General features: G+C 57.0%; 1 protein-coding gene across 1 annotated transcript; it reads right to left on the bottom strand.

Annotated features, from left to right (window-relative positions):
• Positions 1-11057: 11057 nt before the first annotated feature.
• On the bottom strand, positions 11058-17769 carry ZIC5 (Zic family member 5; the record flags this gene model as incomplete). Its single annotated transcript, XM_084267446.1, has 2 exons — positions 16253-17769; positions 11058-11512 (listed from the first exon to the last, which is right to left on the bottom strand). Exons 1-2 carry the CDS (start codon positions 17541-17543, stop codon positions 11058-11060), a joined length of 1746 nt encoding a protein of 581 aa, XP_084123572.1. The 5' UTR covers positions 17544-17769.
• Between the last annotated feature and the right edge of the window lie 7891 nt (positions 17770-25660).

Genomic DNA, 25660 nt, shown 5'->3' with positions numbered 1-25660 from the left:
CTCCCAGCTCCCGGTCTAACCGGGGGGGCGGGAGATGGGGGGTGGTGTAAGAGAGTTCCTCCCCCCTCCAAAATGCCGCCTTCTTTTTAACCGTCGGGGTGTAGTTACACCTGCTCACTTTCTCCTGCCCGGCAAGAAGAGAGCTGGTGAGCTGGCCGCGCTGTCGTCCGCCGCCGTGCAATCTCCGCGGCCGCGCAGCCTCGTTCGCCGCTTCCCCAGGGTTATCGAGGGAAAATTCCCATTTACAGCAACTCCGGGACCAAAACTTCCCTGCTCGGCTTTTCGGGCGGCTAGTTGCGACCGGGAGAGGTTTGGTTATATACTCGGGCGAAGCGCTTTAATATTAAAATTACGAAACAATTCAAACCACGCTGCGTCCCGGCTGCTCCGCGCCAGTAGCAAGTAAAGCAATTCTCCCTCCCTCCCTGTCCCGGCTACTTCTCCTCCCCTCCGCTATTTGTGTGAATTTGAGAACCTACCGAAACCTACTGAATCGCTCACTCCCGCGATTCCCGAGCGGTGTTTTCCGTTCCCTCCCCCCGCCCGCGTTTTATCACCCGTGTCCAAACAACCTCGCAGCTGCCCCGGAGGTTCTGCCGTGCCCCGGCTGTGGGGTGACGGTGGATACACGCCGATTTCCCCCCCCAACACACACACACCTTGGGCCCTGGCAGCTGCGGGGTTCCGTGCCCCGCTCCTCAACAGACGAGGCTTGGGGCAAGGGACGCCCGCCGCTCCCCAGCGAGGTGCCCGACGGCGCGGTGAGGGGCGGCTCCGCCGGGGGTGACGTTTGCACCCTCCTCTGCACCTGCCTTGCCGCGGGCCCGGGCTCTCGCCGCGACGACGATGGAAATTAAGGATCGTCACCCCCCCACACACACACCCCGCAGCCCGGGCAAGTACCGGCGGGGTTGATCGTCCCGTTCACCTCGGCGGGTTTCCGTGCGGAAGGGCCGGGCCGGCAGCGGGGCGGAGAGGTGCGGGAGCCCCGCTGCAGGTGAACAGCCGAAATGTGGGTAAGCACCTGAGGACCAGGAATGGGGGTGTCTCCAGGACCGAGACCCCATACAGCCCTACACTCGTCCTTGGGCTTTCCCGTGGGTCCCTGCCTCGGCCGCGCGTGGGGCAAGTGAGCCCGGGAGCTTGCGGTGCGCTTTAGCTTTAGGGGACTTTGGTGGCCCCCGCCCTAACCCTCGGACGGAGGGGAGCGGGTGGCGCAGAGACACCCATAAAACCGTCCCCGCTCCCCAAACCCCAGCCTGCTCCGCGGGAAGCCGGCCCACCGGAAGGGTCTGCAAAGCCCTTCTCCCCGCGGGACTCCCCGGAGTCCGTGCCCCTCACCGCACCGGCGGGCCCAGCGCAGGGCCGGTCTCGGTAAGCAGCGACGCGGCTGCGTACGGCCTCTGCGGTAGGAGAAAGGGGCTGGGCTGTCGCCTGGGGGCAGCCGTGGGGCGCCCCACGCGTGGAGCCGCGGGCCCGTGGAGGGCCGCGATGGCAGTGCGCTGGCTATGGGGAGAAGCGAGGAGGCCTGTTTGGGATGGAGCAGTCATTCCTTTTCCATACCCCGCCACACCCGGCCGTCGCGTTCACCCCATGTCCTAGGCGGCTTTCCCTGCCCCTTACCCATTTCTTTCCTGCCCCGAAACCCCCGAAGCGAAAGCCTCTTCGCCGCTCGCCTCCCCGGCTTCCCGCAGAGCCGAGTCCCTCTGGTTCCCCCCACCCCGCCCCAACACACCCCCACGCCCTGCCCCATCTCCGGGCAGCCGAATCGCAGCTACGGCTCTTATTTCGCGTCCTTCGAAGCACCGAGCTCGCTCCCTTTTGTCCTGGCTGCGGATGACCCATTTCCTCCCTTTCCCCTCTTCCCCTTTCTCCCTCTCGGCCCCGGCCCCTTGTCCCACCCTCCCGCCCCTCCGCCCTCGTCCCGGCCGCACGCCCCGGGGGCCGCCGCGGGCCGCGTTCCGCAGCCGCCCCGCGCCCGGGCTGCGCGCAGCGAGGCCGGGGGGATGTCGGGGGGTGGTGGTGGGGTGGGTGGTAGTTGGGGGTAGGGTGGGGGGTGAAGAGAAACGTGACGGGGAACCGGCGCCTCGTCCGCGCCGTGTTTGTTTTCCTTTCCCCCCTGAACGCTAGATTAAGACGTGAAGATTACACTTTTATTGTGGCGGCCGAATAATACCACGAGTCAACACACACAGCAAACAAAAGTGCTTGTAGTACATGGCCAACCCCGCTGGGAACCGGGCTGCGGGCTGCTGCAAAAATCAAGCTCTTCAGTGCTAATTACAAATAAATGATGATGTGCTCACTAAGTAATTGATTTAATGAAGTTCCTATGAAACTATTAAAACCGGGTAGAGGTCAGGCTGGAGACGCCCCAGAGCGCCCATTGTAGGATGTTTAACTCCGCCAATCTCCTCGGAAAGACATCGGGGCTAATAGGTGAAGTCACAGCTGGTTCGGGCTGACTTTTTGCAGCACCGGCACTGGCCTCCCCAAACCCGCCCAGCGGCCCGCACCACAAGTTTGGGGAGGCGAGTCTCCCTGGCACACCCCCAGTCCACTCTTTCCTCCTCCCTCCCCACCCCCCACCCCTCCCCCCGCTTCCTCTTGAAGGGGGGGGGGGGGGCACGGCTGTTTACCCCCTCCCCAGCCCGGAGCTCCCCGGCGCGAATCCCCCCTTCCTCCCCCGGGCTCCCATCCCCGTCCCGTCGGGGCTGCGCTGGGTACTCACTCGCTCGGCCCGGCCGCCTCGCCTGCACCTCAACCAGGCGCCTCCGCGGTTCTCCCCAGCCTAATTAAAGAGGGGGGAAGTGGAGCTCTGAACTTGTGTCTTACCACTACAGGGCGGCTGTAATTCAACCCCCCCGGCCCCGACACCCCCCCACACCCCACCCCACCCCCCCGCACCACCACCACCACCCCCCGCACACTCACACACACACACACTTCTTGAAGAAACTTAAGCTAGGATGCCAGGTAGGGTGCTTGGGAGATTTTGGCAAGGTGCCTGGAAGGGGATGTGTGCCCATTTTTCCTTGAAGTGTTTTTCTTGTTTGAAAAGGCCATTCGGAGCGCTTTAGACGGGCTCGCCGTGTGAAAGGAGGAGGAGAGGGGGAACACAGACATTAAAAAAAAAAAAAAAAAAAAAAAAAAAGAAGAAAAAAAGAAAATCCGGCTATTAGATTTCCCAGCCCGATGCTCGGCTCTCCTCCTCCCCCCCTCCTTCCCCTCAGACAGGGCAGAGCGGAGGTGGCCCCTCGCCCCCCATCCCCCATTTAGGTGGGGGGGGATTTTTCCTAACAAGATCCCAGCTCTGAGCGCGCGTTCCCCGGGGGGGAGAGGGGCATGAGGGGCATACCCCCTCCACCTGCCAAAGGACCCCTTCGCGCCCCCTTGCCTTTAACGCCTGGTGACTTTGGCGGGTTGCAAACGAGTGGGGGAGAAAAGTGGAGCCGCCCCCTAATTTTCGGCCCTGCTGTTGGCATTTGCTGAGCGGGGAGGCGATGCCCCCCACGGGTAAAACCCTTCTCAGCTTCCAGCGGGTTTTTTTTCGGGGGGGAAGAGGAGGAAGCTCTAGCCTCCCCACCGAGGCTCGGGCAGCGCCCCCGATGGCCGGGGCAACTGGGAACAGGCTCTTCCTGAAATGCGGGGTGCCCCCCACCCCCGCTCCGCGCAAAGGAGGGAGCATCGAGCCTCTCGATACAGAAAGAGAAACGCGGGGTGATGCCACGCCGGCTGTCCCCAAGCCTGTCGCCGTCCCTCCCCGTGGCTTGCGGGGGAGGACTCTTTTCTCGCCGCACGGTGCACAGCCAGGGATGCCCGACACGGGCAGGGCGCGTTTGCGGGGGGGGAAGAGGGGGGGGGGGGCCGCACACGCAAGCGGCGGCACCTGCCTGCGTGCGGCCGCGGTACAGGCGGGGAGCTGCACGGGCACACGTCACGGCTCCCCCCGCAAGCACGCGTGGGCTCGCACACGGGGCGCCTGCGGAACCGAACGGGCTGAGACGTCTCCTCCCGTTCCCTTGCAGGATTTTGGGGAGGGCTGTTGGGGTTGGGGTGGGGGGTTTTTTTGAGGGGGGTGTTGGGGGGTTATTTTCCTTTTTGCTTTTTCCTCTTTTTTTTTTTTTTTTTTTTTTTGGTAGTAGAAAACGATTAATTCGAAACAAATGACGCTCGCCCGCCCCTTGTTTGCCAAACAGGCTGCTGGCGATGTGCAAACAGCCTTTCACCCCGGCGCGGTGCCCCCGCTCCGTTCCCGCTGCCCGGCTCCAGCCCCGGCAGCCTCATCCTCCTCCTGCCCCTCTGCCCCTCCGCCGCCTCCCCCCTCCCGGCCCTACAATCCCCCTTGATTACTATCTCCCCGCCGCCCTTAATGCACGATCCGGGGTTCTCTTCAGCCTGGAAATAAGAAGTGACACATGCACCACTAAACCAACGTGTGGGGAAAGCCCGCGGTTGAGAGGGGCTATTGACGGGAGCGCTGCAAAGAGACAAAGCTGGGGGCTAGTGGAATCAGATGCAGCCCTTAATTAACACCATCTTAAATAGTCCAACAGGCACTGAAGACAAAGTTGAAGAAAGACTTTAAGGCTGAGTGCCCCTCGACAAGCTCTCCCCCCCCCCCCCCCCCCCGTGTCATTCAATATTTAATGCACTGTGCTTGTAATGCTGCTACTGGTGCTCCTTTCTCAGCAAGTACATTATTTTTTCACGGTGCCCATGGCCAGGGAAAACCCTTTGGCAAAGAAAATCAAAATGTTTGTTGTTTTGGATGACTTATAACTCTTGTTTAACACAAGCACTTTCAAGAAAGTATAACAGGCGCAGCCTCTAAAGCAAACAACGAAATCCTTGTGACAGAGTCGGACACAAAAGCACATTGTGTTATGGACTATCCTTTTCTCTCCTGCTAGATGGGTGCCTGTCTGAGGCTGAACACCACGATGCCATTTTACTTTTGAACTATTGTTTTTGAGTTATGCCATGTGGTCAAAAGGAGAAGAAGGGAGGTTGTTTTCCAAGCTCATAAGGACAAACGAGTTGCTTTCATTGAAACTACCCCAGAGCTCCTTTAAAACGAGGTTTAAATGTCACCTCCATGTTTTTAATGGACACAGGGCTTCAGGGGCGACCTTCAAAGCGCCTTCGTAATAAACGACCCTTATTAAATATGTCTCTGCCTGGGAAAATCACTTGGCAGAGGGGGAAAAAAAAAAAAAAAAAAAAGGCGGGGGGGGGGTGTTGGAGAGTGTGGGGGGAGGTGGGGAAAGAGACACACGGCTCTGCCGGAGGAGCTCCAGCCGGGGCCGGGACGGAGCGGAGCGGCGGTCCCGCTCCGGGTGCCTGCCACCGGGCGGGGCGGGGGCTGGGAGGATACACTCGCTTCTCCCCCCCCCCCCGCCCTCGTCCCAAACCCCTTTTTCTCCCTCCGCTTCCCCCCCACCCCCAAAATAAGAGGCTGAGTGAAAGGTTGGGGTGTTTTCCTCTGACTTCTTTTGTCCTGAGGAGAGCGGCGTCTGCGAGTCTGAGCTGGGAAGTTACTGATTTGCAGGCTGCATGTTAAGGCAGCCATGTAAGTAATTTCTGCGGGCATCCCGGCAAAGGAGAACAAAATCGTTGACAAAGGCGAGCCCTTTCAATTCAGCAGCGTCGTTAGGGAAACAAAAAGTATTCTTCCTATAATAAGTTCCACTTCAAAGGATTTCTCATTCAACGGGACTGCTTCGCACTTTTATTAAGTCCGGGCTTTTTCACTTGGCGGAATCATCTGTTTGGTTATTTTTCATCGTGTTTATTTTTCACCATTCACACAGTACTTGTATTAAATAAACAAAGAACAATCGCTCTGCAAATAAAAGTGCTTAGGTGGGGAGAAAAAAAGGGGGAAAAAAAGAAGAGTGGGGCAGAGGAGGATGAGAAGAGCTGGAGCTTCTTCCCCGCTTATTTGTTTGTTTGTTTATCTGCCGAAAGTTGGGGAGGGGGGTGTCCTAAAAAAAGGGGGGAGTAGGGAGTGGGAGAGAGGCCAAAAGGGAAAAAAAAATATGAGACGTTGTGATGAAGTGAAAATTGACTGCGCTAACACGGCATGAAACTAAAGGTCAATGCAACTGTATCTTAATAGAGTGTCTCGAATCGAGGTGGACTATTTTAAATGCAGCTTGCTTTTGCTGCGCTCATTGCCATAGCAATCCTAAACGCTCCATGTTGATGTACCATAAAAGCAGTAGTTTGAATTTCAAAGAACCTGCCTTTGAACTTCTCCCTGCCTGATTAGGCACTTGCGTGGTGTGTGTGTGAATGCGGGAGCGTGGTTGTGTGTGCCGGCGGTACGCGGGATGCGGAGGGGAGCGGGGGCAGGGCCCCGCCGGGCTTTGGGTGTCCGAGCCGGGGGGAGAGGGGGAGGGGGGCGCGTGTGTGTGTGTGTATGTGCCGGCACACTCTCTGAACCCTCCTGGTTTCCTCTACCTGGAAATATTTTTCCTGGGGGTGTGGGGAGGGGGTGACAGGCCATCTTTCCCAGCTCTTCACCACTCCCTGACTACATCTTTAGCAGCACGAAACGGGCGGAGAAAAGAAACAACCTCAAAATCTTTAATTCTCCCCAGCCACAAAGCAGAACCCCTCCCGGGTCGGGGGGTGTCCCCCCCCCCCTGCGCCCCGCACAGCCCCTCCTTCCCCTCCAACCCTCCCTCCCCCCATGGTGGGTGCGTTGGGCGCGCAGCCCCGCGGCTCTCCGCCGAGAGCTCCCCCGCTTTATCCATCCCCCTCCCGGCCCCCCAATGCCATTCCCACACTCCCGAATTTCTGAGCCCCTTCAAACTCCGCTACCGCCGCTCAAGCCTTTAAAGGGCCGAGGGCCAGCAATAGTGTGTGGCGGGATGTCTCCCAGCCCCGACTACAAAGGTAGATGATTTAAACAGTGTTTGCTAGGACCACGTTTCGCCTAGGAAAAGATGAAGTCTTTGATGATGGCCAACTCGGTGTCAATAAGTGGCTTTCTTTGAGCCATATTCAGATGGGAACGTCTTGCTTGCCAATTGCATAGAAATCTTAACACACCATGAAGATTGTCCAAGCGCCAAGCCTTCCGTTCTGGGCTAAATTACTTTGAAGTGGGGCAGGACGTGCACTGGTCAATGTTAACTCTATAGGGCGGGCAGGGAACACTAGGAGAGGGAGGTTGGAGGGGGGGGGGAGGGGGGGGGGGAAGCAGAAAATAAGAAGGGGAAACTTGTTTTAGACACTCTATACAAGGTTCTGCTCATTGTCAGATATCTTTTATCTTTTATATTTCCCATGAATGATTCATGTCTCGGTGGCTTTGTGTCGCCCTCCTTTTCACAAGAAACTTCATTAGGGAGCTATAAGTTTTCCCATTGATTGGAGCCCTCATTTATGAGTGTTTTTCTGCTTCGTATGTTGGTTATTGTCATTCTGCTTGAAACAACTCTTTGCAACCTGTTTCACCTTTACCACATTTAACAAAACTGACTTAAAAAACACTCTAACCTTTTGGTGAAACTGTTCTTGACATTTTGACCAGTCATTTTCGAGCACTGGTAAATTACGGGGGGGAGGGGGAAGGGAGGGGGGCATACTCCTGGGCTACTCTTATTTATTATATATATATATATATTTAAAATACTGAGGTTTTAAAGGAAATGACTCTGCCTGGAATTTTTCCCAGCAGCAGATTTGACTCCGTTTTCCTCTCTGGAAACGTGTGTCCTCACTCGGCTTCTGAAACTTCTTTTTTTTTTTTCCCTTCTTCTTCTTCATTCCAGTGATCTCCTGGCGTTATTTCTCTCCTGACCTGACTCTATTTCAGAATCTTCTTCTGAGAGACGGTTTAGCCACTACGTCAGCCCCTGAGGAGTAGTGCTGTTTAACTCACTAGTATCTGCAAGAGGAGACTTCCAGGAAGATTTTTTGGGGTTTTTTTTCCCTCCCACCGGAAATATTAACATTTAAATTTATTTTATTTGATACTTTGATTAGCCGTCCTTGAGAGAGATTGCGAATATCGTGCGTATAAATGCCTGACTTCTGTCTGTGTCCTGTCCATCCATCCATCTATCCCTCTCCCCCGTGCATGGTAAGCCAGCAGCAGAGCACCCAACTGCTCCATCATGAGGAGGCAAAACCCCAATCCTGTGCCCCCCCGGCCCGCCATTAATACACACACCACACCCCCCCCCCCGACTTCCATGGACAAACACCTACGGGAGCGAACCTGCAGCGGCGGGGGGAGGCAGAGATGGCTGGGCCCGGAGCATCCTCCCTCTGCGCGGCTGCAAAGCAAAACGTAAATCTGAAGGAGAACCGGTTTTACTCACACTTTGCGCTGGGGGAAGCCGGGGTATCTCAGCCGCCCCCAAATCTCCTGCTCCTGCCGCGCTGTGAGGCTGTGACTGTATCTGACTCTAACTACTGACCCTCGGGGGGGTGGGGGGGATGGATGTTTTGGTCTGTCTCTGCCCCTCGTCTGTCAGTAAGGCACATGCAATACGTAGAAATAATATTTTTATTCATTTGCATGATAATAATTATTTTCTTTTTTTGCTTTTTATGGGGTTTTACAGAGATAAAAAAATTTAAAATTAGTATTATTTTATTTAGGAGGTATCATGTGTCATAAAACTGATGGGCAAGTGTGTGACCCTACGTGTGGCAAGTACACAAAAATAGTGATATATCCCCCCGAGCCACAGTTTATAAACCCTGCCGTGTAGTAGTAATGTATAGTGCAATCTGTTGTTGGGGGGGGGAAAAAAAGGCATAAATTAAAAAGTTCGTTTATAAGTCAGCACCAAAATATCTCTAATAAGATTACATTACATAAATTATTCCTTACAAAACTCCATACCTTCCTTTATTATTTTCTATTTATTCAAACGGGCTTTGAGGGGAAAAAAACGAATAAAAAAGCAAATCGAATGAGCTTTAAAAAATTATTTCCTATTCAAGTTTTCAGTTTGTTTTAAAAGTATCGCCTGCTTCTTTAGATCCAGCACAACAATACGAAGACAACGTTTAAAGGCTTCCAGAATTGACAGCACCATGCACTGTACTAATAATATAATATCTCTAGGAACTATATATATATATATATCAGCACCAACACACCGCACGGAGGACATGCAGGAAGAGTCTGTTTCACATTACATCCTTCATTCAAGTAAGCTGAAAAATATAATGGGTTTTTTTCTTTTGTTTTTCTTTTCTTTTTTTTTTTTATACAAACCACAGCATCATAAACAACAATCCATCACCAAAATTATTAAGAGAATTCTTTGGTGTGTGCTCTGTACTCTTCCAGGAAAAAGGGGGGAAGGAAAAAAAAAAAGAAGAAGGGAGGGGGGAGAGAAGGATGATGTCAGAAAATAAATTAATTCGACTGTACAAAATAATCGCGTTCACATACACGTTATTAACAATGACAAGACGACATCCACCATTCACGGCACACAAAACACATTTCCACAAGCCCTGGGGGAGGGGAGGGAGGCTGCCGCTTCTCCTCTCGGGGTCTCTGAGGAGGAATTAGTGCTCTTTAGTTTATTTGCGCCCCGCTCCTGACGGACGGGCGGTGGGCCGGGGGGGTCCCGTCGACCGTTCCCCCCGCCCCACAGCTCCTCGGCCGCTGGGCTGGGTTGCTGGTAGGGGTAGGGGGGCACCCCCACCGCAGCTCGCTCCCCCACCCCCCTCCAGTTTCTTTCCCAGCAGCTCTGGTCCCCTCCTCCCAGGTGACTCTGCCCGGGCACCGCAGGGGGATGGTGAAAAGCAAGAGTGCTCGCAGGCACCGGCTTGGCTGGAGACAGTAAAATAAACCTATACATATAAAAAATAATTTAAAATTATTCCCCTAGCCCTGCGCCCCCCCTTCTCCGGCATTCGCTGGGACCGGGGGGCTGCTTCCTCCCCACCCACCCCCATCCATGAACCGACTGCACGCTGGGATGGAGGGAGCAAGAGGTGAAGTCTTCCTCTGCAAGACAAACTTAAAATAAGAAGAACCAGAAGAATAATAATACCAACCCCAAGAAAAGGCAATTTCTCTGTCAGTTTCGTGTGTTTTGTTTTCGTGTTGGGTTTTTTTTTCGTGCTGGGTTTTTTTTTTTGGGGGGGGAGGGGTAGGGGTGGTTTGTGTTGTTTTTCCAAATGTATCACAGTATCACAGTTATTAAATAGCAGCGGGTTCCTTTTATTCTCCAGCTAGGTTTTGGGAGCCGTACGCGTACAAACCGTGGAAGAGCTGCAAGGGAGGGCTGCATCTTTTGTCTTTCCTTCCCTAAATCGTTCTCATATGGTTACAGCTAAGGGAGAAAGGAAGAGGGCTGGAGGGAAAATGCTGGGGGGCGGATGGGACCCCACGACTCGGTGGAGAAACCAACATGTACAAAGGAGTTGAACTGCAACGGGGGACATGGAATACATTGATTTCATTTTGTCTTAAGGGATGCTTAACCTGTCCTGGGCTGGCTGGAGCTTCAGCAGGTGCTGCTTTACAGTCAGGAGGCCACTGCAAACCTGAAGCTTTACCCAGGCCGAAGGGGAGGCGCTGAGGTGGTACCTAAAGTATTTTAAGAGCAGCTCCAGGGAACTGCAGGGCTCTGCCAGCTCACAGCTTTCCTCCTGGGTCTCTCTCTCTCTCTCTCTCTCTCTCTCTCTGGTCAAGAGTAGTACAGCATGGGCAGGGCGGGAGCTGGGCATCTCCCTTGGCACCATCCCCCTGCAAAGCGTGCGGCCCGGGCCGCTGAGACGGCCCAGCGTGGCGTTATTAATGCTTTTTCTTACCGAAAGAGGGAAAAAAAAAAGGAAGGGGAAGGGGGAAAAAAAGAAGGTCCGAGTCTCTTTAATTAAATTAGTTACCGTACAAACACCATAGGGTTTCGTACACGGAATAAATAGCGCGAGTCAAACCTGATGGCACTTCCACGCCAGCCCCCCGTGCCAGGCGGCTGCTGCTGCAGCCTGGGCTAGTGCAGCGGGGCCGGGGCCGCCTGCCCGGCCCGACACGGCCCAGCACGGCCGGCACGGCACGGCCCGGCACGGCCCTAGGGAGCGGTTCTGCCCCCCGAGGTCCTGTGAGGCTCGTCCTCCTCGGAGGCCGGAGAGGTGTCGCGGCTGGAGGGGGTGCGGGGCCGGCGGGGAGCGCCCCCGGCCTGGCAGACGTACCACTCGCTGAGGTTGGTGACCGGCGGGGAGAGGGCAGCGGCGCGGCTGCGGGGAGGCTCGGCGGCCGGGTCGGCCTCTGGTGGCAGCGGGCCGTCGGGGGGTCCCGCCGCCCCGTACCCCTGGGAACCCGGCGGCGGGGAGGGCGGCGGGGACTTGCAGTGGATCTTCATGTGCTTCCGCAGGGAGCTCGGGTGGGTGTAGGACTTGTCGCAGCCGCGTATCTTGCAGTAGTAGGGCTTGTCCGAGGTGTGGACGTGGGAGTGCTTCTTGCGGTCGCTGCTGTTGGCGAACTTCCTCTCACAGCCGTCGAACTCGCACTTGAAGGGCTTCTCCCCTGCCGGGACACAGCAACACGGCACCGTTATCGGCGGGCGGGGGCACGGCTCTGCCCGCAGCCTGCCCGCCGCACCGCCGCCCTGGCGCAGCCCCTCCGCAGCGCGGCCTCCGGGAGCGAGCAGCGGGGCAAAGCTTCCCATTCCCCCCTTCTCCTTACCCCCCTTCCCTTTCCATTCCCCTTCATGACAGTCGTGACATGCCCGAGGCTTCCGATCCCCACCCCCCACCCCCCTCAACCCTCCCCGTGTTTTGGCAAACTGCGACATGTCCCTGGCGGCCCCCAAACCTGAAGCCCCCGGCTGTGGCGGCAGGGCCCTGCCTTGTTTGCCCTCCGCGGCGCTCCCCTCGCACACGAGAAACCTTCATTACCGCTCTAATGACCAAGCCCAAACAAAACCCTCTCTCAATGCCTTTCCCCTGCGAGGGTTGGCGTTTGCCGGCAGCCTGGCTCGCCTGGCACATCTCCTGCGTAATCCCTTCCCCAATGGGGCACTGTGCTGGGGGGGGATAATTAGGTTTGGGGTGGGGGGGAAATAAAACTTAACACCTGTTTTAAGCATCCCGAGATAAAGAGGGAGCACCCGGCAGCCCGTACTGGGAACCTGTAGGCTGGGGAGAGGACACCGATGACGACAGCAGCGGGCTGCTGTTACGGCAGCTGCTTACCTCAGGCTAATTTGGGTTTAAAACTCTCCGGCCGATCTATTTTAGGAGCTTTACTCGGTGCTTAACAGTTACAGGGGCTGGGAAAGTCAGCCCGGGGCGGGCTTGCGTGGCGTACCTTTCCCCCTGACGCACCATACCGTGGGACATATACGTTCTGGTACATATAGACGTACCCCAGGCCGACCCTTCGCCATAGCTGGCGGATAGAGCTGAGTAAATATCTATCGCTGAGAGATTTGGTGGGGGTGGGGAGGCGGGGGGAGAAGAAAAACGTGCTGGATCCCTCCTACTACCCACGGACTGGATGTTCTCGCAGCAACTTTTTCCTTTCCCTGCCGTGCTACACGTGAGCCAGGCGCCCACAGACCTGCACAGATAATCCTTATCGCGACTATTGCGACTCTTCAGTTAAAAAAGCTGCCGGTTTAGCCGCGGCTGATGGGTATTTCCAGACCGGCTTTGCTCTGAGAGCTCGGAAATAACAACCCAGCGGCTCTCTCGGTGGAGGTTTTATCTACTTTTCACCAGGGGATTTTTACTGCTCCTTTTCGTGGGGAAAATCGCATGACGTTTAGCGAAATCATAACGGGAAAAGAAAACGATTTTATTTGTTATAAGTAGCTATTTCTCGGCTGTTACTATAGGAACATGTGCCTCCGTAGCTTATTTACGCGTCAACTTCTTCAATTAAAATCGGGCTCACCTACCAGCGAAGTGGTAGCACTAGAAAGAGCAAGTTTAATCCTTAAAAAACAAAAAGATGGTATGAAAATGTATCTCGTGAGTTAAAAGTGGAGTTTTCTCCCACGCTCCCACTCGCACCAAGATAAATCTTGTTTCTTAATTTTTTTTCTCCAGAAAAAAAAAAACACCAATAAACCCCCAAGAAACTCACTAAAAAAAAAAACAAAACTCGGAGAGTTTGTCCGGTTTGTATCTGTATCACCCAGAGGATGCAGCCCCCCCGCTCCCGAGAGATGCTCCGACCCACCAGACCAAGCCGCGTTGCCCCCGTCGGAGCTTTAGGGAAGTGCCTTTCCCCGTGGGCTCACGCGTGGGCACCCTCCCGAGTCTGAGCACCCGTCGAAGGGCCGGGACAAAGAGGGGGGGGACACCCTCTCCCCCGGTCTTTCGAGGGCTACACAGCCCCCGGGTAGCTTCTCCTCGCCAACCTCCGGATCGCGACGGTCCAATTCCACAGAAATCCAGGAGCGGGGATGGTCCCGGAGTATCCCTGGCACGCTGACGAGGGCGTAACGTCAGAGTTTAACCGTTTGTAGGTGGTTTCATCCCAAGAAAGGGGTCGAGCCGCCAGGAGCCGTACCCTGACTCCCCGCCACCGCCGGGGACACGGAGGGGCTTTGGGGTCACACTGGGGAAGGACGGGGAGGGGGGGCAGACGACGACGAGGGGGGACAGTCGGGGGGAAACCTGGCGATCCTGTGTACCGTTTCCAGAGAGGGGGCAGGACGGGAGGAGTCCCCGTTGCCGTTAGGGTTCACCGGGGGTGGGGACAGCGATTTGCCCCCAAAATGGGACCGGGTCTGCAGGCCGCGGTGTGAAGCTCCCAGGGTGATACTTTCGAGGAAAAAAAGCCCAACAAAACCGGAAAAAAAAAAACCCAACAACGAAAAACTCACCAAAAAAACCCAAAACAAACCAAGAAGCAAGCAAGCGGCTCCTGAATTACCGACCGACCCTTTTCCCTGCAGAATTACCAGAAACTCTCCAAATCCCCTAACGATGCAATTACAGTGTTATTATTCCACCCACCCAAATGCCCCTAATAAACAAATAGTTTGCAAAAATCTCTCCTGCTCCCAGGCTGTACATACTGAATTAAAGCTGAGGCGGAAAAAATTACAGTAATTAATCTGATAGGAATGGGCAGAAGGTTTGAGATCCCTCGTCCACCCAAGGGCTGTGCGTGGGGAGTCACGTCCCCCTTTCCCTCCCGTGGGCCAAGCTGTCGTTTGAGGGGGGACCTTCCCTCCCCCCTTCGCCCCAACCCCGAGCTCTAAGGGCTCTTTTGTTATCTGCGTGGAGATAGCCTTCCTTCGTGGGCACCCTCCCGGGGGCTGCGGGCAGTCCCCGGCCGCAAACTCCTCCGAATTTCCTTTGCAAGGGGCTGTGTGTCACGCAGGGCCTCAGGGCAGCGCTCGACCACAGAGCTGCAATCTCTGCCCGATACCTATTTAGGCTATTTTGGGGGAGCTGCCTTTATTGCTGAATCCCCCAGTCCTCCCCTAAACTTGCCCCGGACGCGCTTCTCCCTCTCTCCCCTCCCCCCTCCTTGGATGGGGAAGGAGTTGAGGAGCTCAGAAAGGTCCGCGGTAAAGTTTTGTTTTCCAAATCATGACAGATGGGCACGGCTAAATGACAAAAACACTGGCCTCCAGCGTTTAACTCATTCCGCGGTGCCATTAACACAACAACAGCAACACACATTCCTCCTCCCCCCCCCCCCCCCCAAAAAAAGAGCCCGCCACCCGCAGAAGAAAATCCCCCCCCGCCCTCCCCCGCCCCCAAACTCCCCCAACCCCTCCGGCTCTGGGCGCAGAGAGCTGGGCATCCTCAGGTCTCCGCAGCTACATATGGGCTCATGCCTGACATATTCTGGAGATAAAAATCTATAATCCTTTCCGCCATGGGCCATTTGGTTTTATATCGGAACAACACGTCGCACGGTCGCCGCTTTTCTCTTCCCGAGCAGCACACAATAAATCAAGAAAGCAATTACGGCAACTCCACTTCCTTAAGTGTCCTCCGAGGAATAATATTTGTCTGCCACTATAAATCCAGACTTCATTCGTTTTCGGCAGAGCTTTTACACCCAGATCGAAATGCGTATTTCGGAGGAGGCGAGAAAGGAGGAGAGAGGGAGGGGGGGAAATAAAAGAAGAAAAAGAAGGAAAAAAAAAATACTCAAAAGGCTAAAACACACCCCGAGCCCCTCCGGGAGCCCCGCACCGGGCCCAGCTTGTCCCCGGGGACATCCCCTGGGGGTGCCGCTCCCTCCTCCCGCAGCTCCCGCTCCGTGAAGCCCCGCTGGGCAGCCGGGGCTGCATTGAAGTTTCCTCCTCAGATCCACAAAGAGAGGGAAGCGTCCTCCGGCAAGCGCCTTCCCCGCCCAGCGCCCTCCTCCCCGGGCATCACCGGAGGTGGGAGAAGCCCGGGGCAGCACCGGCAGCCGCGGCAGCGGGGTTAGTCACCGGTAGCCCCGGCAGCACGGGCAGCTCCGGTAATCCCGGCAGTGGAGCAGCATCGGTAGCCCGGGCAGTTAGGGCGGACCCGGCAGCGGCGGGCAGCCTGAGCCCCGTGGCGGGGGTGGTCGGTCTCGGGGGGGCAGCCCCGGTAGCGGGAGCAGCCCCGGTAGCCCCGGCAGTCCGGGCAGCCCCGAGCGCCGCGCCGCCACCGCCCGCAGTGCGGGGGAACTGCGCCCCCAAGAGCCCCCCCGGCCCCATCTCCACCGGACCAAGCGCTCCCCGCCCGGCACCGTCCGCTCCGGCAGGAAAAGCAGAACCGCTGTCCTTCGGGGAGGGAAGGGGGGCCGCTGCGCAGCTCTCCCCAGCCGCGGGGTGAGCCCCCGGGGTGCCCCGGGCAGACGCGGCAGGAGCCGGGCCGGGCGGACGCTCATCCTCTCTCTCTCGTCGCTCTTCCGCAGGGGCTTCTGTTTATCTCCCCCCAGGCTCTGCGTTATTTATTAATCGGTGTATTTATCCGGTGGTGTCGGGAGTGTGGGGAGGTGGGTGGCGGAGGGGGTGGGGAGGGAGCTGCCCAAGGTGGGGAGGGAGGGGAGGGGAGGGGGGGGACACACGACACACACGTGTGTGCAGGGCTGAGAGGCCGGGTGCGTGTGTGCGTGGCCCGTGTGCTGCGGAATTACTTATTCATGAAAAAGTCACATGTCCGCCGGTGCGTAGGAGAGGAGGAGAAGAGGGGGAAAGGGAGGGAAAAAAAGAGAAGAAGGAAAAACAAACAAACAAAAAAAAAAAAAAGGAAAAAGGAAGAAAACCCTTAGAGACGCGGCGGGGCGGAGGAAGGAGTAGGTGGGAGGAGGGAGAGCACCCACCTGTATGAGTCCGCTTGTGGATCTTGAGGTTTTCGGAGCGGGCGAATACCTTCCCGCAGCCGGGGAAGGGGCAGGGGAAGGGCTTCTCTCCCGTGTGCACTCGGATGTGGTTGATGAGTTTGTATTTCGCTTTGAAGGGCTTGCCTTCCCGGGGACACTCCTCCCAGTAGCACACGTGGCTGCTCTGCTCGGGCCCGCCGACGTGCTCCACGGTGACATGGCTCACCAGCTCCTGCATCGTGCTGAAAGTTTTGGAGCAAGGCTTCCTACCGCCCGGTGGCGGCGGAGGAGGCGGAGGCGGAGGGTCCCGGTCGATCCACTTGCAGATCAGCTCTTGCTTGATGGGCTGTCGCATGTACCGCAAGAAGGCCCCGGCCGCCGCCGCCGCCGCCCCGACGTGGGCATGGTGGTGGTGGTGGTGGTGGTGATGGTGGTGGGGATGGGGGTGGTGCGGGTGCCCGTGCCCGGCCGCCGCCGCCAGGTTGAGGTTGACGGAACCGTAGCCTTGCAGCGCCGAGGAGGAGGCGGCGGCGGCCCCGTAGTGCGCCTCGGCGCGCCCGTAGAGCTCTCCGGCGGCGGCCGCCAGCCCCAGGCGCATCTGCCCGTTGAGCGGCGGGTGGCGACCGGCCGGCGCGCCCTGCTCGCCGGGCTGCGGCGGCGGCGGGAAGGCGGCGTGCGCCCCGTCGGCCGCGCCGTACGTGCCGGCGGCCGAGATGAAGACGCCGTGGGGCGGCGGGTGCGGGAGGTGGGGGGACCCGGCGGGCGGGTGCTGCTCGCCTAGCGCCCCGTGCACGGCGGCGGCGGCGGGCAGCTCCCGCCGCAGGAGGAAGTCCCGGCCCGCCGCCCCCCCCGACGGGTAGCCCGGGAGGGAGGCGGCGGGCGGCGCGTAGGCGGCGGCGGTGGTGGCGGCGGCGGCGGTGGCGGCGGCGGCGGCGGCGGTGGTGGCGGCGGGCGCGGCGAAGGCGGCGGCGGCGGCGGTGAGCGCCTCGGGAGTGAGCTTGAGGGCGGCGGGCTGCGCCATGTGCTCGGGTCCGAGCGGCGTGAGGGCGCCGCCGGGGTCTCCGCCCGCGTCCCCGGGGTGGAGGTGGGCCGCGTGGTGGGGGTGGACGTGGTGGTTCCCCAGCCCCGGGAAGCCTGTCATGTTCTGGTGAGGATGGGGCTGAGCCGCTGCCAAATCCGCTAATCTCAGTGTCGGGTTCCTCTTGCTCAAAGGGGGCTCCATAACGACACAGCCAAGCCCATCTACGCTCTCTGTTGTTATTTTTTTCCCTCTACCCGCCTTCAAAAACATGTATATATTAAGCGGCTCTTTAACTTCTTTTGTCTGCGCTCCTAACTCCGCGCATCCCCGGCCCCGCTCTGGCCGCCCGCGATTGGCAGAGCCCTCACCACACTTCAGCGGCGCGGTGGGAAATACGGCTCGGACACGGCACCGGAGGGATTGGACGGATCCCGATGATTGGCAGCGGCTGGGGCGCCGCGATTGGCTCCCTTTCAGGCCGCCGGCGCAGCGGGGATCCGCCCCCGCCGCCCCCCACACCCCCCGCCACACACACACCCCCCACCCGCGCCGCCCCCCGAAGTTTGCACTTGAAAACTTCGCGCGGGGCCCGACGGGGCGCACCCGCTGCCGGTCCCCCTCCACCTCCCACCCCACACCCCCCCCCCACCGGCAGCGGGCAGCAGCGGGCAGCAGCTGCCGTTCCCCCGGCGCTGGACGGGGCTCCCTGCTCGCAGCCGCTGCGCTGCCGTGTTTACGTTCGCGGGGCCGCGGGACTTGTGTCCCCGCCTGGGAGCAGCCCACGCGCGGGGCTGCTGCCGGCTCAGCGCTCCGCTTCCTCCTCGTCTCTTCCCTTCTCCTTTCTTGTTTTTTCGAGGGCCATCATTCATTCATCCGTGAGGCGGGAAAGCACGGCCTGATGTAACACACACACACACCCACACACCCCCGCTCACACACACACAGCCCCCCACGCGAGGCCAAGCCTGAGTGTACTCCTGCCCAAGGCGGGCGATTGAAACGACATTTAGGGGAAGGCAGCCAACGTTTTCCTAAAAAGAAGGCGGTGGGGAGGGAACGGGGTGGGGGTGGGGGGATTCCTTTCCTTTAGAAAATGAGTGAGTAAGCAGCCGTGGAGGGGGGAGAAACCTACAGCACATGTTAGGGAGAAGTTTTGTGAGCCTGCGCTTGCCGCCTCCTTGGGGGCTTTCTTCTCTCGGGACGCCCCGCAGTCCCTTCCCGGGGCGCCCCGTCGGGAGTGCAGCCCCGCACCCCTCGACGCTTTGGGATGCCGGGCAGGAAGGGGGGCTGTGGGCCTGGGATACGGGGGAACATTTGGCTGGTGGATGTCTGCCACGAGATGCTGCCCTGGATGAAAAGACATGAAAAGTGAGGGGTCCTTTAAGGGGGGGAGGGAGCGGGGGGCAGAGTTGAGGGATGAGGGGAGTGATGGTACAGTGTCTGGGGTGCTGGGTGTGCTGATCCTAGCAAGTGAAGTGCTCTGTGGAGCGCCAAACCTGCTCCTTCCGCACAAAGAAGGATGCTGCCGGTTTTGGGTGCCGACAAGGCAGGGCCGGGGATTTCACTGCCGCGAAAAAATAAAGGGGGAAAGAGCATTGCCGTGACTTTTCTCTGGGGTTACGGGGGGAAAGGTGGCCTTTACTGGTGTGTCATCTGCTTTCCTTAGCCTTCTGGTCCCCCTGGGAACGTCTGTCGCTCCCAGCCTCCCTTCCCTGCCTGCGGGGCAGCGAGAGACGCTCCTCCGCTACTCCAGGAGAGGACACGGGGCGGAGGATGCCAGCAGACACCCCCACACCCACACACCTCCCGGCCCTCCCCGGCTACCTAATCCCCTTGACTAAAGCACATCTGCGTGTCCCCGCCGCTGCCCTTTGACGAGCCACGTCCATAGAAAGCCCCGTGCTGGTCCGGCATTTCCTGGGCCAGGCTCCAGCCTTCCCCCTCCTCCCTGCCCCCGCTATTCACCTGGGCAAAACTCGCAGGATTTGGCCCACGGTTGCCAAAAGGAGGGCACGGGCTGTAACGCAGGAGCCGGCCCCGCGGGGAGCCCCGGATTACCCCGCCCCAAGGGGGAGCTAGACCCGATGGTGCCCCCCTCTTCCCCCCGCCCCAGCCGACCCGATGCTCCCGGCTCTCCTGACCAGGTCGGGGGGGGGTGGGGTTGGGGGATGTCGATCCGTGATGCTGCAAGGCAAAGCACGAGAATAAATAATCCCCGGGTTTTAAAAGGGGCTGCTCGTTGGTTTTATTGCACAGTAAAAACTTCTCCTCGCAAACTAGCCGTAAGTCTACAGGAGTATTTATAAACCCGTGGCTTCTGTAGGCGCATCCGAGCAGTGCCCGACACCCTCCCCAAATTCTGAGCACGTTGCTGGACCGGGTTCCCGAGGTGTGATGGTTTGATGGGAGGTGATGTGGAGGTGAAGAGCAGTATCGCGGCTACGCGGTACCTCGCGCACGCCTCGTCGTCCCGCTCTTGTTAAACGCAGCGTGATATGTATCTGTCATCGATTTAATATGTCTTAATTCAAATATATCCCCCGATCAATTTCTTTTTATGAGGGGCTATAAAACAAAGAAAATATTTTATAGCTGGGTAATAGGCAGCTGATCCGCGGCTGTGGGGAGGGAGGGAAGGAGGGGGTTGGCTGAGACTCACGTGGAAATTCGCCCGTTTTCAGGACGCCGGGAAGCGAAGGTGGCAGCCCGGGCTGGGACAATTTTGGAAGCTGCCAGCTTCAAGAGGGCCGTGAAGAATTTAAAACCCATTAACTCACCGACCGCAGCTCAGGCCCAGGCTGTAGCCGCGCTGGGGAGGAGGCGGGGGGGGGGAGGGGGAGGGGAAGGGGGGCTGCTGCAGAGCGAAGCGGCGGTGCTTCCCCCCCCCTCCATCATCACACACACACACCCCTCCCCCCAAATACCCCCGGCCGTGCCCGTCGGGGGTCGGCCCTGAGCCCCGCTCCCGCGGCGGAGCCGGCTGCAGAGCCCTCCCGCTGTTCCCCGCTCGCCGGCAAACCCGCCAAGAGACACCGGGGAAGGCTGCAGAGGCGGGGTGAAAGCCTGGAAAGCCCTCAAATACATTTTTCGTAAAGGCTCCTCTGGAAATCGAGCTGGGGCTACCGGCTTCAGGAGAGGTGTTCAGCTGTAAAACGTCGTGCTGTAAAGCTGCATTATGTAAATGTATGCTAATGATCATGAACACCATTTATAAACAATCGTCTTTAATGCACATCTTATTGATAGTTAGGGAGCGAGGAGCGATATTTTAGAACGCCTAAAACATTCTGCTGGGGAAACGTTAGACAGCCAGCGCGATTTGCCGCTTTCCACGGCGAGACCCCTGAATCTCCCCAAACCTGCTAACAGAGCCTCCGTGGTGGGTGGTTTTCTTTGCTCGGGGGGTGCCTTGTGGCGGAGGGGGAAAAGGGGGGGTGGAGCCCATGGCGCGGTGCCCCCCGCGAACACTCGTGACTGGATTTGGGTTCCTCCCTGGCAGCAAGGAAGGAGCGCCCCGAGTCCCAGCCCCGCGGCGGCCGAAACGGGAGGGGAGTAACCCCGCTGTGTGTCCCCCCCCCGTCACCATCCCGTCGGGGAGATAACACGGAGGCGCAGGGGGCGCGGGTGGGAGGAGGAGGTCGTGACTGCCCACGGGCTCGAAAGAGAGAGAGAGGGACAATTTAGCGGAAAAGCTCCACGCCCCTCCTTTCCGGAGGGGTTCAGGGGACAAGGGTTTTATACCCTTAAATATAAACGCCTCCTACACTCGATAAACTCACGGTTCTCGTCGCCTCACGCACCCCTGCGGGAGCCCGAGGGCTGGGACACAACCCCCGTTCTCGCTCTCGGGGCTGCCGCCGCCGTCGGGGCCGGGACCCGCCGAACATTTGGGACCGGGACTTGGGGGCGTCCGCTAAAGTTTCGGAGCTGCCGTTTCCAGTGTGCGCCTCGCCAAGGGAAAGCGGGGTTCACCCCCGCGCGTCCCCGTCGTGGATTTGCTCAAAAAGGGACAAAATGAGGACAAAAATCACCCCATCCTTCCATCCTCGTATATATAAATATATACGTGTACACACACACACATATATATGTATTTATCCATACAGAGAGAGGAAGAGCAATAGAGAAAAGCGGCCTAAGGAAACCCAGGCCAAATTTTTGCTCAGCGCTCTCTCTCCCCCCATCCCCTCTCTCTGTAGCTGAACGTCACCGTTGGAAGAAGCTGTTGAGATAAATCAAATAGTGACACTTTGACGGCTTTACTTGTATAAGCAATATGGTTACCATATGGCATTGTTATTTATGAATGACAGCATAAATTGTATTGCAAAGTCCATCGCGCTTTATTGGGGAAGCTTCTCCCCTGCCTCCAGCGTTTATACGGGGAGGAAAAGAGGTGCGCCTAACAAAACTCGGCGGTGCCGCGGGAGGACCCCGTTTTCAGGGCGTCGCGCTGGCTTTCCGCGCCGGCCGCGGAGTGAGGCGCGCAGCGGGGCACAGGAGCGCAAAGTACGCGGCGCTCCGCGTCCCTAGGCGGCAGCTGGGCAGGGTGGAGGAGGCACCGGCTGCCGCTCGGTTGGGATGCCCGTCCTGGAAAGCACCGCTACACTGCTCCTTGCGCCCTCCGCCTCACGGCATCACCGCCGAGCATGGGGGTTTATACGGCAACTTGGGTTTAATATATATATATATATACACATATATATGTGTGTGTGTGTGTAAGTGCAACTGAGAGAACAATAAATATTAATGGCACGAAAGCGAGGGGCTCCTTCCTGCTGCCCCCGCCCTGCCTAAAGGGGTTTTATTAAAAAAAAAAAAAAGAAAAAAAGAAAAAAAAAAAGGCATTTAAAAGTTACAGCTTTGGCTGAGATTTTCATTATTTCCCCTTTTTTTCTTTTTACATTACGCTGCCGGTAGAGCCTGACAAAGAACTTTTGTCCCGAAGTGTGTTTTACAGAGGGAGGCTACAGCACAACACATGTGGTCTTCACGGGTCATAGGTCGAACGGCCTAGAAGTGCCTCGGATCGGCACCATCAAAGGTAACCTGCAACTTAATATCCTGTTGATGAGCTTGTTGAATTTATGAGTGTCTGCGATACAGACAACGGTGCGAGTGATTCCGCTCGATTGGCCTCTTCTTCCCAGGCTGCGGGCTGGCCGCACGCCGCCTCCACGCCCCGCACCTCGCCCCGTTACTCCGGGGAGAAGCGTAGCCCTAATCTGGGGGGGAAAAGACCCCTTCTTCCCCCACCTATCCCCACCCCTCGACTCCCGGCAGGCCCTTCTGCCTCTCCTTCCCCGGCGAAGCTGCCGCCAGCCGCAGCCTCCCGTGGGCAGAATCCCCGGCCCCACCGCAGCCTGAGCCCCCACCACGGCACCCTCGGCTGCCCGGGGAGAGGGAGGTGGGGGCGCGGAGTAGCCTCCCCATCGCCCCCGGCCCGGGTGCGGTGACACCTCCCGGGGAAAGGGGCTAGAAAGCGAGGGCGGTATCTGCAGTCCAGGGGAAGGACAGAAGGAAGGAAGGAAGGAAGGAATCGTTCTCTCCCGTCCCTACCCCCAGCCGCCCCCCAGCTCCCTCCGCATCAGCGGCCGGCAGAAGCGGGTTTAAAGAAAATTTCGGAAAACTTACAAAAAGGGGGACGCTTTCCCGGGCAGGCTGCCGTTTGCTTTGAAGATCTGGCACCTCCAGAAACCTGTTGAAAAAAAAAAACAACTTCTTTTAATAAAACAGTTTAGCACCGACTTTCGGTGACCGCTCGCTTTCCTCCCTCGGAAGCTGCCGTGAGCCCAGGGCTGCGCTTCTGGCGGTGGCCCGGCAAGCGAGCGGGGGGCTGGCTACCGGTGCCTCTGCCCCCACTCCCTCTCCCTCCTTCCCTCGCCCCTGTTACCCTGTGACACGGGGGGAAAGGGGGTATGCGGTTCGGAGGGGAATAAAGCACTACTTAAGAGGGACGGCAACGTGACTTTGAACTTGGATCAGCTCCTCTGTTTCCTGCAGAGAGAGTAGGGCTGGAGCCCTGAAAGAATAGCAGAGCGCGGCCAGACCGCGGGGGCTCCGGCTGGAATTTGCCGCGTCCGTGTGTGCTGTGTGTCCCCCCTCCCGCCCCCCAAAGCGCCCCGGTGCCGGCGCCGCTGAGCGGGCAGAGAGCGGGGCAAGGGAAGGCAGGGAAAGAAGGGGGGGGGGGGAGAATTAAATAAAGAGGGAGACGAAAGGAATGAGAGAGGAAAAGAATGGGACGGGGGGAAAGAGGGAAGGGAGAAAAGGAAGGAGGGAAGGGGGGAAAAAGGAGGAAGGGAGGAAGGAAGGAAGGAAGGAAGGAAGGAAGGAAGGAAGGAAGGAAGGAAGGAAGGAAGGAAGGAAGGAAGGAAGGAAGGAAGGAAGGAAGGAAGGAAGGAAGGAAGGAAGGAAGGAAGGAAGGAAGGAAGGAAGGAAGGAAGGAAGGAAGGAAGGAAGGAAGGAAGGAAACGAAAGAAAAGAGAAAGAAAGAAAGAGAGAAAGAAAGAAAGACAGAAAGAAAGAAAGAAAGAAAGAAAGAAAGAAAGAAAGAAAGAAAGAAAGAAAGAAAGAAAGAAAGAAAGAAAGAAAGAAAGAAAGAAAGAAAGAAAGAAAGTCAAGAAGGTATGTATTTGTATGAACATTCACATATCTTTTCCTTTTTTTCTTTTATTTTTCACCCAAAACAGTATTTTTAACTGAGAATTTTCCTGGATATTTTTGTTCTTTTTCTAATATCTGCAATATATTTTTAAATAATTACAACAGTAATCATTTAAAAAAAATGTATTCAAAGGTCTTGTTGCCCGTATGATTTTTTCACTAATCTGGGGGCAGACGGTACGGGAAGCTCAGCTTTCCTCTCCAACTTGGGCTCTCGAAATCCCCAGCAGCGGAGGAGGACACTTCTCAGACCTCCGCCTCGGAAACCTTTCAAGGAAGGAAAATAGAATTTGTTCGCGGTCTGTCTCTGGGAGCCTGGGGGGTCAGGACAAGGACAGCATATGCTCCCAAGCTGCAGCCTGGGAAGGCAATATCTGGGGAGCAGACACTCCTGCCTGCAAAAACAGGACCGACTGACGGCGTGGGGAAGAGGAGAGGTCTGTTAGCATCAGAGGTGTAGCTCTGCATTAATATTCAGTTTATCTTCTAATGCCCATTCCGGATTAGAAGGAATCCCATTTCTTCCCAAATTAAATCCTCACCTTTCTCCAGGAGTAATGTCCAGTACTGTTACATTTCAGACACTTCCGTAGGGGCTTGGGAATATTTTAACTCTTTAGAGACAGTGACTGTGAAAACCTTATTTAAACAACCCTAGCTTGGGGGCAATGTTACCTTTTCCTTCCTTCCTTCCTTCCTTCCTTCCTTCCTTCCTTCCTTCCTTCCTTCCTTCCTTCCTTCCTTCCTTCCTTCCTTCCTTCCTTCCTTCCTTCCTTCCTTCCTTCCTTCCTTCCTTCCTTCCTTCCTTCCTTCCTTCCTTCCTTCCTTCCTTCCTTCCTCTATCTATCTATCTATCTATCTGTCCGTCCGTCCATCCATCCATCCATCCATTCATCCACCCACCCATCTCTCTACCCATCCATCTACCCATCTATCCATCCACCTACCCATCCCTTTATCTCACTCTTGCTGTAACAACCCCGTTCGGACGCTGGCTCCAGGTTTGAGAGTGCCAGTGCCTGACGCGGGGTTTAATGCCGTGAGGAGTCACAGGAGGAATGTCACGGGGAGGATTTCGTCCGCCTCTTAAAAAAAAAAAAAAAAAAAAAAGGGCAAAATAAATAAATAAATAAGCCCCACCAAACCCCACAACCCCCTACATTTTGGGTTGGTTGTCCGCCAAGCACAGAGCCGGTAGGGATCGAGAGGGGAGGTTAAGTGCAGGACGGTTACGACGACAAATGTTATGTCGGGTTTTAATTCTTTTTTTGCAAAGCCTTATTTATTGGTGAGCTGCCGGCCCCGAGATGATTATTTTTCAGCCACTACAAAACAAACCAAAGCAGGGGCCAGACATGTATTTACCGGAGGGGGAGGGGAAGGGGACTTGTTTGCTCGGGGGGTGTGTGTGTGTGTGTGCCGGCTGTATGCTTTTTTATTCCTGCCATGTAAGAATCCGGTTTCCAAATAACAATGGCAGGGTGGGTTTTGGGGTTGGGTTTGCCGGTTTGGGTTTTGGTTTGGGTTTTTAGGGGTTGGGTTTTTGGGGTTTGGGGTTGGTTTTTTTTTTTCCTTTTTTTTTTTTTTTTGTTTCTTTTTCATGAAAGGGAAGAGACAAGGAAAACTCCTAAAGCATCTGCTCTCGGATGCACATTCACAACACATGCAGATCGACTCCTCTGCTCCCGCACAAGTGGTTTAAAAGCCTGAACAACTAGGGCGAT

This window comes from Gallinula chloropus (assembly GCF_964237585.1).
Source record: "Gallinula chloropus genome assembly, chromosome: 1".
NCBI classification, from domain to species: domain Eukaryota; kingdom Metazoa; phylum Chordata; class Aves; order Gruiformes; family Rallidae; genus Gallinula; species Gallinula chloropus.
The sequence above is the reverse complement of the archived record's forward strand: the minus strand, read 5'-3'. Positions and strand labels throughout refer to the sequence as shown.